The following is a 14,799-nucleotide window of genomic DNA, read 5'->3' on the forward strand; positions in this document are numbered from 1 at the left end:
CCCTCCTCCTGCCCTTAAAGCTCTCCCCTCTCTTCAGAATGCACAGCTCACAGTAAGGCTTAGTCTAGGGGGAGCAGTCAGGATGCAGATGCACGGCTTTGTGTGCACAACATCAGAGTGCTGTAATTCTGTTGCTCTAGGTCCTGGCGGGGAAGGCAGGCACAACAGAACAGAGATTCTTCAGAGGAAGCTCGAAATAGATGAGTTTGCTCGGAGTCAAAACTAGTTTCTGAACCTAGGGAGGAAATGACTCAGGTCTGTGCCTCGAGGTGAGCACGTAAAATCAGCACCTAGCCCTGTGAGTGTGAGATTACACAGGCTCCTTCAGTTACAACCACTAGCCACAAGCATTTCACACTGCCTTCCTGTTCATTCTGTTTCGACAAAGAACAGCAAACCCAGGTGTTAGTGTCAAACATGGGTGTCTTCAAACACCGCCCAGGTGAAGTGCTCCTCAGAGCCTTTCTTAGCACGTGTCTTGCTGAGGCTGCTCTTCCTCTCACCTAAGAAGCAGCTGCATCAATGACCACAGGAAACAAGACAAGCACCAAGGGCCCATGGAACAGGCCAGCAGGAAGCCTCCTCCTGGCTTGTCAGACGAGCAAACCCTGTGACACTGGTAGCAGGGACCGTGCCTCACTGATGCAGTGTTGAGGGAGCTCATGGGGTAAGCCATCACCTGCGGGGTGGTGGGCATGGTTCATGGCGAGCATCAGTGGCCCTCATTTAGGACAGGAGTTACCTAGGAAATGCTGCATGAGCTTAGCACTCTGGGGGTGTATAAATTTGTCAAGATACAGAGAAACACAGAGGTGTAGGACACTGGCTTCTTTATTATTTGCAATGATTTCTTTTTACAGGTAATACCATCGGTGAAGATGCTTGCGATGCAGAGTGCTTGCAAACGCTCTCCAGCTGAGATCTTGCGAATGGGAAGAGTTGTACTAGGTAAGCTTCACTGGGACCTTTACACAGCAACACCAATGGATTTCTTACACATTGTAAGCACTAAGGTTTGCAAATTGGTTTTCTCCAAAGAAACAGCTCCTTATCAAAGAAGACTAGAAAACACAGAGGCACACACATACACATCCCACACATCCACCCCAAGGTGCTCTGCAAGCTCCCTGTCGTTAGCTATCTGCAAGCCTTTTGAAGAATGGTACAGTGAGGTTTATTAATTCATATTTAAAAGTTTCTACTATTTAAAACCTTTAATTCTACTCAGAAAATGACTCCCCTCATAGAATCACAGAACGGTTTGGGTTGGAAAAGACCTTAAGATTAGCAAGTTCCAACCCCCTGCCATGGGCAGGGACTCCTTAACACTAGACCATGTTGCCCAAGTCCAGCCTGGCCTTGAGCACTGCCAGGGATGGGGCATTTACCACTTCTTTGGGCAACCTGTTCCAGTGCCTCACCACCCTCACAGGGAAGAACTTCTCCCTTACAAAGAACTTCTTCCTTCTTTAAAGGACAACTAAAACAGACATTAAAAAGATTCTCGTATGCACCACTATATGCCATTTTTATTTTCTTAAATACACACTGCAAAAATATTTCTACCTATTTCCCTCTATTAATACTGTACATAGAAAGCTGTCAGAGTTTTGCTACATTTCACACACAGGTTTTTCTTAAACCATTTTCCTTTTCATCCCGCTAATGATCCAGCCCTGGTTCAGGCAATGAGACTACCCCAATCTGGCACTTAGTTCACATTGCAGGTACTAAACATTTGATAGAAACAATTAAATTTTGTCTTCAAGAAACGATCATGTGCAAGTAAGGCAAAAATTATGTGATACAAACACATCCTGGATCCCTTTTCTTAAGGTTATGTGCAAATATTAAGCCATCTTAGGCTGCTGATTGTGAAAACTGCCTTTTTAGGTGCTTGTTTCCTTGGTAAATTCAGAGTGCAGTCGCTGTTATAGGTCCTATATCTGCTTCTATTCATATCTGCTGGCCTGAATTTAATCTTCTGGATAGCAATCTGGAGAACGCAGACACTTCAGAAATCGTTAGGAAACACAGACCTTGTACATTCATTTTAAGCTCAAAAAAAAACAAACCCAGTTCAATGGTTGGCAAGTACAAACACAAAACACCCAAAAAAAGTAAGGTGTGTGGGGGGGAACCCTTTAGGTTTCCTGATGTGAAATGAAATTAGTCTGTACTTCTGATTGATAACATAGGAAAACATACAAAGTCCACTGACCTCAGGGGAGGGGTAATATATATACTTTCTCTTCTCTCCAGTTCCATGCCATGGTGATGTCCAACTGGCCCCAGCTACTACAGGGGCTGCCTCAGAGAAATCCTTCCCTCCACGTCGCGCTCTTGACCAGACAGCTACAGCACTGTATGGCGTGCCACCAGCTATTGCAGTTTAAGGGCTCCACATTGGCCTTGGTGATCATCACCTTGGAGCTGGAGAGGCAGACTCCTGATTGGCTTCCTGTTATTACTGCTCTGCTAAAGAAAGCACAGGTAGGAATCAAAATGGCCTTTGGTCACGGAACTTGAGGCTGGGACACTGATTAATAAAGCACAGGTGTATTTACAACCAACATTGCACTTTAACAGCCTCCTGAGCATCACGTGTGCATGTTCTGTTGCTGCAGACCTCACCAGTGCTAACAAAAGGTGGAATGAAACCGCAGTTAAGGGGTGGGAATGGGAGAGAGCCCTCTCTTGTGTAGGGAAGGGAGGCTTCCAAACTGTTTGGCCGCAGGTAGCCCCTGACTCCCATCCTCCTGCAGTGGAGTGTCTGAGAGCACCTATAAAGCTGCCCATCATGTCCCAGCCGCCCACTGAGCACTGTGGAAACCTCTTCAGTACAGTTACATGGCTTTCACAATACAATCAGCTTGGCTTCTGATGACCCACATTAAGAGGCAAACCCTGGGCTTTGGTCTTTTAAAGCTGTTCTCCAGCTTCATCAGACACGTGCCTGCTGAGGCACTGTACCTCGAAGGCTGAACACCGCGGCTGTTGGGTTTATATCCACCCATTTGTGGTCTTGCATTTGCCTGGAGTAACCCAGCCTCCTGCTGCCCTCCTGACCAAGGGCACCTCCTAAAAGGAGGCAGAGCTTACCCACCTTCTGTGCAGTGCTTCAGGAGCTCCTGGTGACGTGGTCTGCAGCAGGGCCAATATGCATGTTGCTGACATGAGGCATCAATGCAGCCTGTCGCTACCCTCCCCATAACCCCATAACTACAGAGTTACAGGAGCAGCAGCCAGGAGACAGCTGAACTTCCACAAGGTCTGCATCTTTCCTTACAGGTTAACAGCACTGAGTTCATCAGCTGAAGAGAGCGTGTGGATCAAGAGCTCATGTGCCTGCAGCCACCCAACGCTGTTTGCATTGTCTACCCCATCAGCCAAGCCACCCAGGGCCATCCCAAGGCAAGGCCACTGTACCACAACCCTTCCGGACTGAAGAATGCCCATCAAGCACGGCTGAGGGTTGCTGTAAACCACCTGGGTTTAGCCCCTTGCACACCTCCTACAGCCCAAATTGCTGATGACACCACAGGGACCGATGGATGCTGCGGTGGATTCAGGCCCCTGCACAGTGAGGATGTGGGAGCGAGTGATGGGTGGGTGCACACGGGTGGCTGGTGCCTCAGCGGAGGGCTGGGAGAAAGCTCCCTACATCCTCCCCCGAGAGGGACCAGTGGGAAGTTACTGCCTTGGAAGCAGCAACAGCAGAACCTGTTCCAGAGAACAGAGCAGACAACGCAACACAGTGGAAGCGCTGCTGTTTCTCAGAGGCTAATGACACATTGGTATTACCTTCCTATTTCTTACGTCCTTCCTGAGCAGTGTGTGCTGCCTCTTGGTTTTAACATCACGTAAATTCAGAGAGCTGGGGGAAGGACTTGGTCACGATCCTGCACCTCAGGGACCAAGTTGGCAGAAGGCTGAGAACTGCACCAGAGAGACTCAAAGGAACCTGTTTTGGAAGCAGCTGTGATGAAGTGTGACAGGCTGAGCCTTTCATCCAGCTCACTGCATTGTCCTCTTATTAGAGCTAATCCCACTTGCCCCATGGGAGAGCCACAGGAGCTGCTTTCGAGGATGGGGGAGCTCCCAGTGCTGCTCTGAGAGCAGTTCTCAGGTGGAAGCAAGGTTTTCATTCAGCAGCGAGAAGGCTGCGAATCAAACCTCCCCTTTTCCTTCAGGCTTCCCCTGGAATGCAGGGCTCTGAAGTCTGTGCCCCTTCCTGGTGAAGCCATTAAGGACCCAGTCCCAGTGCCTACAAGGTGTGGGAATCGTTTCTTGGCTCCAAGCACCGTTACCTCGGGCCCTCACCAACCAGCGCGTGCTGCTCAGGGATTGTCAGAGCCAGTCAGGTTTACCACACAATACAAAACGTCTTTGGAATTCCAGCTCAGAACCCACGGCTCCTCAGACCCAGTCCGGCCAGGCCCTGCCTGCTTCTCCCCTGGTCCTGCTGCCACTGCAGCCTTCCTCAGGCACTGCAGGGATGAGTGATGTGGGGTGAATGTGCTCGTCACGGGGTTCAGTCCCTGCTGCCTGCAAGGGGTGGGAGTCTCCAGAACATCCCCATGGGCCCAGTTTGGTTATTTCACCCCACGTACCTGTTTGATGCTGAGATATATTTCCCAGTTCTAGTCTATGTCAAGGGCATCCAGAGGTTTCGGTGACTGCCACGCGCAACGCACCCAGGGGACAAGAGCTCAGTGCCTGTGGCTGCCAGTGCCTCGACACCATCCTCTCCATCCCAACTCGCTCCTGGGTGGTGACAGCACAGCCTGCTCAGGGGGGAACCCTGTGGGGGTCCTGGTGCAGCCCGCTCCAGTCACCCCATCCTGCTTCTGTCCCCCTGTCCCACACAGGGTGCAAGCTGCCCTCAAGCATCCTACCAAGGACTGGTTTTCTGCTGGTCCAAGGCCAGAGCAGCTGGAGAAGGGGAAAGAGGCTGCTGGCCCCAGATGTGTGGGGCTGCACAGGGGACATCACACTGCAACCGCAGATAGACAGGGCAAGGGGGTTACAACAGAGGGAATCTGGAGTAACTTTGAGGGTGCTGAATTCAGCCACAGCACTCTGCCGTGGCAGGGACTGTAACTGATGCACAAAACATGGTTTTAACGGGTATTTGTTAAATAAGTCAGTTTTGTTTTTATTAAACCCAACTTTGGTACAAGCAGGTCGTTCCTGAGATTCATTTACAAGGTTTGGTTTAAGACAAAGAGGAACTGGGGCCTCTCCCTGCTCTGTGTGGAGTCAGACTGGGGCACAGACGTCACGCTTCGGTTTAACCTGTTGGGCTTTTTAAACAGGTATGTGTGTAAGGGGAAGTCAGTCTGTTACAAACACAGCTCGCAGCCAGGAACACCCGCTCTCCAGCTTTAAACCATTTCCCCCTCCGTTAACACAGAACCTTTAGTTGTCCTTTGAAACAGCTCCCTCCTCACCCACCGCACCCCACCGGTGTTACCCATCCCGAAGCAGCGGTGGGAGGTGGGCAGGGTTAAGGTGTGAGGCACAGCTCTGCAGCCCTACAACAAAGGCTGGTTTGGTTAGAAACCTGTGAGTCCAAGGAGAAAAGCTACACGGAAGAGTTATTGCCAAGAAACGTGAGAATGCAGCGGGAAGGGATGTTAGGAGGTTCCCCAGGTCCATCCCCAAACCAGAGCGAGGGAGGACACACAGAACCCCCACTGCAGCAGCAGCAAAGCCGAATGCTCCCCTCGCACTATCCCGCTTTGTCCCCCGTCCCCATGGAAGCTGGGTCAGTGTTAAGTGCTCTGTGCCCTCACCCGGAGACCGGAGCTGTGGGTTTAGTGCAAGCCATGCAGCAGGCTCCATTAGCAGGTTTATCTTTGGGCAAGTTATCTTAGATTTCAACTTTATCAAGAAACCTGATGGAGCAAACTGTTCCCAATCAGAAGGCACGGTGCATCTTAGTCCTTGCTATAAAATCTCTTCAGTGCAATACAGTGCAAGCTTAGAGGTGAAAGCACCAATTAATTTCTTCTGCATGAGATGTTTTGGCCTTAATAAATCTTCTAATTAACATATCTTCCCGATGCAATGGAGCACGCACTGGGCAGACTAAAAAAGCTACAGAAAGAACAAGAAGAGAATCAGTGTTTGAGCTTCAGTTACTCACATTAAGACAGCATGAAGGGTCAAGGTACGGATCTAACGTGTGGGGCTGGGTGCAGGCGTCTGAATTTAAACCATCACGACCCAGAGGAGCTCTCATAGCTGCCAAGACCTTGTCTGGAGCCAGTAACCAGAGGATGGACTGGAAGCTGGAATGAGGAACGGCTGCTGGAGCGGACATCTGAGGAGCTGTGGGCTGTGATGGGGTGGGAGAAGGACAGAGCTGTCCCAGCCTGGCCAGCACACACAGCCTGGGCCAGTGGCTTTGTGCTTGTCCTATAGAACAGCCAAGGACAAGAAGACCAGGTTGGGATTTGGGCTGTCTCCTGAAGGGATAGCACTGTCCTGGGGCCTCAGTCACTGGCCTTTGGCTCTGGAGCTGCAAAACATGGTCAGGACCTACCTCGCTGCTGAGCTTAACACCCTCTGCATTCCTCACTCTGTTGTAAGCATCTCTAGGGGCTTTGCATGGATATTAATGAATAACCTTAACATTACTCCTATGGAAGATCACTTGCCAGTGCCCATCATCCTGCATCACCAGGTGGCCCAGCTTTAAAATGACCCATCTCTGCCACCTTAATTCCCCAACTGATTCACTGAGTCGGTGATGGCTACAGGCAATGTCCCACCAGCTCCAGCCACCACTTCTGGTCACCTCAGTACCAGAGCCTGGCCCGGTACAAAGGTAGGATTCCAACAGGCAGCACACAGGACACACAGAACTGCCCAATGCTTTTAAAGCAAGCTGTGTATTAAATGCAGGCAGCAGAGGTCTCTCACACCAACCAATTCCTGCAGCAACAGCACAGTCCACCTGCACATTCCTAAGATGATCTTGGAAGCAGCCAGGATCCAGCCAGGATCCAGCCAAGATCACTGACTTGCTTTTGTGCTTGGAACTGGGGCTGCACAAAACACTCCATCAGCAGCAGCCCTTCAGCAAACACTGCATCAGCCAGCTCCACTTGTTGGCTTGGTCTGACTGCGGCATTGATCTCAGTCCAGTAACAAATAAAACCCAGAGAGACCCTAAATTACCCCAGAATAACTTTATATGTAGCGATAACACAGAACAGACTCCAGGGACAGGCCTAAGGGTAAAGCTTCAGCAGCAGCACTCTGAAAAGAAGCCCCAGCCTAAAGCTGTGCTTAGTTTTGGCTTTAACCTAAGTGTACCATGTGGAAAAAGCATCCAGCTTTGGAAGTACCACTGGGACACCCTCCACCTCGCTCCCCTTTCACCCCACCCTTAAACCACCTCTTTGGGCAGCATCACATCAGCCAACCTGCTGGTACATCTAAGGTACCCAGATCTCCCATCTACCCAGCCACCGGATCCCACAGGAGACGTGCCAATGAGCTGGAAGGCTCGTTTTGCTCAATTAGGGATGGCATTTGAATGAATAGCATCACATCTCCCCCCAGTTCCAGATGAGGCGCCTTTCCGCACGCTGCATGATTAACTAATTGTTAATGAGCTAGCTGATTTCAGTTTGGAATGCTCCCAAGAGTCACAAGACATCCTGTGCCTGGTGACACTTCCAACCGCGCCACGCTGTCCTTTCAACAGAGACCCACAGGAAATGCGCCACTAAATAAACGACACCACAAGAACTCAAAATGCACGTGAGATTTAATAACAGAAAACAACGTACAAAGTGAGGGGAAAGAAATGAAAGTCAAAAAAAAACCCACCCCGAAACCAACCAACAACGCCCACATTCGGATGGCAAAGGGCAGGGATGCTGCAGGTCGCCAAGGCTCTGAGCCAACCTCTCCAGCTCCACCCCGGGGCATCCACCATAGCCAGACATGAAGCCTACAGAGCTCAGAGCCCCACACAACACGTTTTAAATTAGAAAGCAGACAACATACATGATGGTAAATGGTTAAATGATAAAAACAATGGATAGCTTTTTCCCATTAATACCAACCTTTTACAGATAAATGTATAAACCAACTGCAAGATGCTTAACCGAACAGTTCCGGTCAGTTCTGAAGGGGTTTTCTTTCACTTCTTTTAGCCTACAAGATGTAAGTCTTGGGACTGGGTTGAGATTAGCATCACCTTGTATTTGTAAGTTGTTAAATAAAAACAAGATCAGAACTACTCTACATACCACATTGTCTCAACTAAAGGGAAAACCAAGTACTAGAAGAAAAAGTATGACTGAGTCCCATTGGGGAGATTATGGTGTTGAGCGCTCTAAAGAACAACTAACTAAAAGGAAAAGGGATGTCTGTCACAACATAAAGTCAATGTAATATAATAATCATCGTCATTAAAATATTGTTACATACATTCTGAATGTCTTCATCAGAAAAAGCTGGGAATTTCTCCACAATGCCCATGGATTTGAAGGGTTTTCCTCTTTCATCATTGCTCTACATAACCTAATTTCCTAACGCTAGGACAAAAGGATCGATCTCTGATGAGCCAGGGCAGTTAAAATCATTTGCATAGATCTTGCTGGCTGCAGCATGAGATCGGGAGAGAACGACCGACTGGAAAAGGCTCTTTGCACACCCAGGATCATCGCATGTGCTTTTATCCCGGCCTGCACAGCAGCAGCCTTGAGAAGTAAAACTAACAGTAAACCAAACAGTGCTGCTCCCTCGTGCAATCAGTGCACCAGAGCTCCTCTCACCAGCAAAACACCAACGTCCTGCCCATCATTCGCTCCGTGGTTGGACCGTGGTCAGAGTGAGCCGGAGTTGTCTCCTTGCATGTAACAACAGGTTGGGGTCCTCGTCCATCCTTGAGAACAAGACATGACCCCTCCTATATTTGACTCTTTAAGACATCCACCTGGAGGCACAGCCTTAAACATCAATGCTCAGCTTTCAGCAGACTCCTAAGGAGCACACACAACTCTGCCTCTTTGACAAGCAGCCTGTTCCGGAGGGTACCCGTGAGATCTGTGTGAGGATCTTTCTCCAGCCTCCAGTAACACTGATTTGCAGTACATCCAAATGAAAGGCTGTATGAAAAGAGTTTAACACCTGAGCATGTACTGAGAAAGGAAAATGAACAAGAAACAGCCCCTGCTCTACTGGGATATGCAAGTTAGAGAACCTCATCTTAGAATGCAGCAAGGGCTGCCCTCACACAGGCTGTAACAGCTGAGGCACGAGGCTGCTCTGTACCTCAAAGAAGGAACCTGCTGACAGCTTGAAGACAAGCCTTTAAGGGAGAAAGCATTGGAAAAGCCCTGTAACATGGATAACTAGATGAAAACGCACACCCTCACAACTAACAGCCAGCCAAGTGCTCTCATACACCCTAAAGACACTATGTGGGGCTTAATATCAAAGATTTGCTTTCTTTTAGCCCGTTACCTGTTGGATGGATGGAACTGGGTCCAACTGTTTTTCCATGACAACAGAGCCAGTAAGCCTCTGTTCAGCTATTGTCCTGCCTGATCACACAATGGTTTGAGTGGAAGAAATTAACATTGATCCTAACTTTTCCTCTGAGCTGAGCTGCCCAGGAAAACCAGGCTGTGATTTCCAGGCATGAGGAGCGTTAAGGGAAGCACCTTCCAAGAGGAATAACGCCTATCCATATAAACAGGGTGCATAGCTCAAGATTAGGGGAGTTTCCTTATTAGGCACATAGTAAGTTTAAGGTTAAAGAGTAAAAGTAAAGATGACTGCTTAAATAGCTTTGACACACAGTAAAGTACATTGGTAAATGACAACTGCTGCACAAATCCTGCAGCTGCACATTATACAACACACTCTTATGAAGAATCTTTCTCTAGAAATGTTCTACTTTAGCAGTAAACTCAAAACGTCCCATGGATTTTATAACCACTCTCCTTACATATATATATATATATATATATATTTCTTATAAATGATGTAGAAAGTGTTTAGAGTAATTCAGGAGTAAAATACAGAAGTACTGGAATGAGGGTTACTCTGAGCAGGGTTCCCAGGGCAGAAGGTCTGAGCGCTGTGTTTGAACTGACTCAAATGGAGGGCTTTGTTAGAAAAACAAAGGTTCGAGCATCCTTCACAGCACTCCTCCCGTTTGTGCACGTACAGGGGGAGGCCGATGAGCCTCGAGCAGTCACCAAGTGAATTACAGAGGAAAAACAAAGCTAGAAAGCAATGATTTAGCTGGTGGTAAGATGAGTTCAGACAAACAGTTACGGTCGCTGCATACACGGCTGCTCGACCCCTGGGTTTAGAACAAAACACCTGATTTTAGGGATTAGTTGCCTTTGTTTAACAAAAGGTAGGTGGTTACTTCCTCAAAGCCTCCTGCCACACTCTGCACGGATAACAGGGAGTCCTTACACCGCCAGCACCGAAGATGCTCATTTTCTCTTTCACTTTGGTCCACTCACACAATGTTATGAGAAGGGTCACAGGGTGGGAAACTCAAGCAACTTAACACATGAAAGCACCAAGTCCACTCTTGGCCTGAAAGTCTGTGTGTGATTAACTGAAAGAAACAAAGCATAAAAAAACAAAAGCATAAATTAAAGTTATGAAAACGAAACAAAAAGCAAAATGCAGCGAAATATGTTAAAAACAAAACAAGGGGAGGGAAGGGCAAAGGCTGCTCAGGCACCTGAAGACCAACGGGAGACAGCAAATTCCACACTGGAGCACAACCTGCCTGGCACAGGGAAGCACAAGGGGGAACCTCAGCACAAACACTTGCATTTCCCCTTGACACCTGCAATTCATCTTCATTTCTCACTGATTAAAGCCACTAAAAGCACTGTGTTGAAACAGGAGATGATAAAAGCTTTGACCAGCTCTAGTGAACACAGAAACAAAACCACCCCCTCTCCAAACTCCCGATATACTCCCAGCTCCTGCAAGCTCCCAACACCTTGCCCATAAACCCAGGATACTTTTCCAGCTCCATCGCATCCATACAGCACCAGAAACTCACTGCACAAAGCCACAGCACAGCCCACACCGTGCGCTCGGCCGGGTGAAGCCTCACGGGCTCCACAGGACCCCCTGCTCCTTTAGATACCTCCCAGATGAAGCCAAAAACCACCCAACCAATAAAGCTAAAAACCCAAATGACCCAAACCCCGTTAAAACCACATCTCCCTAAGTTACCAGTTTTATTCCTGGTGATGGTGCACCCCCTCCAGCCATGCTCTGGAGAGGAAGAGAGCCCCAGCACCAAGCAGGGTCCCACCATGCTGTGGGTGCCCCTTGGTTCTCTGTACACCCCCTGAGGTGCCTCCTCCCAGCCCTGCTCCTGGCCATGGCCGGCTCCTATTCACCACCAGAAGAAGGGGTCCAGACTCGCATCTCAGGTGGGATAAAGCCAGAAAAGCCCAGGAAACCCATTTCCCTCACAGGCAGATGGAGCGGAGGGGCAGCTGCAGTGTTCCAGCCTGGCCAGTGCACAGCACAGCATCCCCAGAGCATCCCAGCACCGGCATCACTCTCCCAAGGTACCAGTGTGCAGCTCAGCGTGCTTGCCTCTTTCAAAGCAGGCCCGGCCCCAGCCTGGCCCAGGGTTCAACCCCTAATTCGTGTGTGAGTTCAGCCAGATTAAACCCTGTTTTCAGCAACATAGTTTACAAAGTGTTTTGGGTTCTACGTGTGAGGTGGGCCATGCCCAGAGGATGCTGAGAGGGCTGCAGAAAAGAGTGGGTTTGTGTCTTTAACACCAAAACACATTCCCAAGGAAACAGGTTAAAGAATACACACTCATCTTCCATGGGAAGAGGCAAACTACCAGCGTGCCAGTGCCCAGAATGAGCTCCTCTCGTGCTGCAGCTCACAGCAGAGAAGTGTCAGAGCACAAGGTCTCATCAGCCACGTGAAGCTGAACGTTGTGCTGCCAAGAGCACCTCGGGTGTTGCTACTCTCGATGGTCTTGTTTCAGTTGCCATCACTAGAAGGCTCAGGGGCACTGCCACCAGCCTGTGCTGGGTTTGACAGGATGCAGCTCAGACTCTCAAGCTCCTTCACACAAGAGGAAGTAACAAAAGATGCTGGAATAACAGAATTCCCAGCTTGCGTGATGGCGCTTCTCATTTTGCTCCCTGGCCAGTGTTCCTTGAAGACTGGCTTGAATGCAAGCAGGATCACACATGCCCCTTTTCTCTTTAAACCTGTTTGCCCATTCCTGCTCTCTTTACACCTTCAGGGGCCTGAAGGAGCATTATTTACATGCCCTTCTCCACACTGCTGCTGGCTTCAGCAATGTGCATTAACTTGCAGCAAGCTGAGATAAGAATTCTGCCTGCAGGGGAAAAGATCTTTCTCTTGAGCAGAGCTGTGTCCTGGAGCCCTGCTTCACACGGAGGCCTCCTGAATTCCCAATGCATTTTCTCACTAAGCTGCTGTTTCCTTTACAACTCTGCTCCTAAAAACAACTGCCGAGGGCCCCAAGCCTACAGATGACAGGGACCACATCTGAGAGACGTTACAACCGTGCCAAGATCATCCCACGCTGGGGAGAAGATGCAGCTTGTGCTGGTCCCCAGGAGCGGAGCAGCTGCCTGCCACAGAGGTAAGGGCAAACCCTCGCGACTCTCGGCCTTCAGAGAATGGCCCCAAAGTGCAAATCCCTCTCCCCTGCAGCCACCACTTCCCCAGGACCCCGTCTCTTGAAGCAGAGTCAGAAGAGCAGGAATTAGGATTCCAAAATCCCCTTTTCCATTTGGTGCCTAAAGCACTGACCAACATTGAAGCACCCCAGGAGCCGCTGACCTTCCAGGCAGCAGAGGAGAAAGACTTGAGCTCAGTCACTTACTTTTTCTTGTCTTTGTCCTTCTTCAGCGGCTGCTGTGAGGTAGCCTGCAAGGATTGGGACTGCAAGGTTTCCACCGCTACTTTCCGCCGGTTGAAGGCGTTCATCTCCTCCTCCAGCTCCCTCCTCTTCTCCTCCACCTTCCGTTTCTCCTCCTGGTGTATCCTCTTTAAATGCTCAAACTTCTCATGCAGCTGCGGGGAGACAAACCCTCTGAGCATCGCACCCAGCACAGCCATGGGGCTGTGACCCCCTGCCCTGCTTCACTGCACACGAATCCCCACCACCCCACAGACACGGCTGGGTGGTGGGGTCCAGCGGTGCCCCTGCACCGGGCCAGCCCCCAGCAGAGCTGGCCTTCACCAAAAGCAGTGAAGACACAATGAATTCGGGGCTGCTGCGAGCTGAATATATCACATACATCAAAGCAGGAGAGAGCGTGAGCCCAGGTATGTGCACTGAGGCTCCCTGCTCCGGGGACCCTGTGGGCTCTTTATTCCTCACCAGTTTTGAAGATGGTCCATTTATCTCCTCCCCAGTCCTGATGGCTGCCCATGGCCTCACAACACTGACCTGGGGATTCCAGCTCCCCCCTTTACTCTGCTCCCCAGTGAGCCATCCGACACAGATGCTCACCAAGCAGCATCCGAGTCTCCTACACCCAGCACAGGATGGGGAGAGCTGCTGTTTCTGAGGCACTTCAACCAGGGATGCTGTTGTGAAAACACTGCCCCGTGTCCCCTTCTCCGAGCGGGGGGACGTGTGTGCCTGTGTTTGTGCTTTGGCTGCTGTGCTCCAGAGCTGTGCGTGCTCTCCAGGATTCATGGTGCCCAGCCCCAGCTCCTATGCTGGCTGCATTTTGGGCTCCTCTCCCGGGTTTTTGGCACACCCACCTCTCTCTCCTTCTCCTTCAGCTCTGCCTCCGTCTCCTTGACTTTGTTAACAAACATTTGTCTCATTTCTTCCTCTTTCCTCTGGAGCTCTCCCAAGAACTCTTTCCTTTTGGTCTCATACGTTTCTTGGAGGCTGGGGAAGAAAGCAAACAAAATCCAGACCCTCTGGCCACCGGTGAGTTGGGGATGGGGAAATGCACGCCTGCCTGCATTGCCTCAAGACAAACAGGGGAGGGAATGCTCAAGTCAGATGCAAAGTTCAACCCCAGTGCTAGCTCCTGCCAGCCCAGCATTGAGGATATTACCTACAAGCCTTCCTGCTTGGAGTGTCAGTAACAAGCTACTGCTCGGTATGGATGCTGTAGACATGAAGGGCGCTCACCTGAAGGGCTGGCTGTCAGGATCTGTGTCCTTGAAGCCCATCTCCTCCAGCTTGCACCTCCTGTAGAGCTCGTAGTGGCGGGTGTGAGTCTGCTCCCGGAGATCCTCCATGTTGACCCGGATCAGCATCTCCCGCAGCTTCACGAAGTCGCAGTGACTTTCATTCTCAACTGATGGAGGCAAAGGGAGGACTCAGCCAACCGCACACACAGCAGAGCACAAGCACAGACTGACTCCAGGCACTGCCCTCCCAAGGACTTCCAGCTGTTGTCCCGCACAGAGCACGACACAGCCCCTTGGACGCAGGGATTCCCATCGACCATTACTGCCTGCTGGTAGGAATGGAATGGGAATTCAAAGGGAAGGTTGGCCAACCCACAGAAGGCTGCACAGGACGTTTCTGCAGTGCTCAGCACAGGGCACCTCCACACACGTGTGCTGGCAGGAGGGCAGAGCTGGATGGAGAGGGTGCCCTGCACGCACAAGGCAGGTCTGCGGCGGGTGCCTGGCAGGCAGCACCTTACCTTGCACCACTCCCCATGGGTACTGCCGAGCTCTCACCAGCTTGTTCCCAACCTTCACCTCCTCCGTGCTGCCGACCACAGCAAAGGGCAGATGAGCCTGAAACAGGGCCAA

The 14,799-nt window shown here is 50.3% G+C and overlaps 1 protein-coding gene across 5 annotated transcripts in view; it reads right to left on the bottom strand.

The window, feature by feature from the left end:
• Window positions 1-815: 815 nt before the first annotated feature.
• The window catches only part of SEPTIN8 (septin 8), a 37,232-nt gene continuing 23,248 nt past the window's right edge, over window positions 816-14,799 (bottom strand). For 2 of the 5 annotated variants that reach the window (XM_062638158.1, XM_062638156.1), the window contains exons 6-10: window positions 14,688-14,784; window positions 14,165-14,333; window positions 13,783-13,915; window positions 12,893-13,083; window positions 816-2,478 (exon numbers count right to left, since the gene is read on the bottom strand). In XM_062638158.1, the coding sequence (XP_062494142.1) occupies window positions 2,313-2,478; window positions 12,893-13,083; window positions 13,783-13,915; window positions 14,165-14,333; window positions 14,688-14,784 (756 nt within the window). In that variant the 3' untranslated portion in view covers window positions 816-2,312. Of the gene's footprint in view, window positions 2,479-5,133; window positions 6,103-7,765; window positions 10,604-12,892; window positions 13,084-13,782; window positions 13,916-14,164; window positions 14,334-14,687; window positions 14,785-14,799 lie in introns of those variants that run through there. The other 3 variants (XM_062638157.1, XM_062638159.1, XM_062638160.1) reach the window with 3 other exon arrangements.

The sequence above is a fragment of the Pezoporus occidentalis genome, unplaced genomic scaffold (assembly GCF_034315485.1).
Source record: "Pezoporus occidentalis ecotype Australia unplaced genomic scaffold, CSIRO_AGI_Poc_V1 ctg55, whole genome shotgun sequence".
In the NCBI taxonomy this organism is placed as follows: Eukaryota; Metazoa; Chordata; class Aves; order Psittaciformes; family Psittacidae; genus Pezoporus; species Pezoporus occidentalis.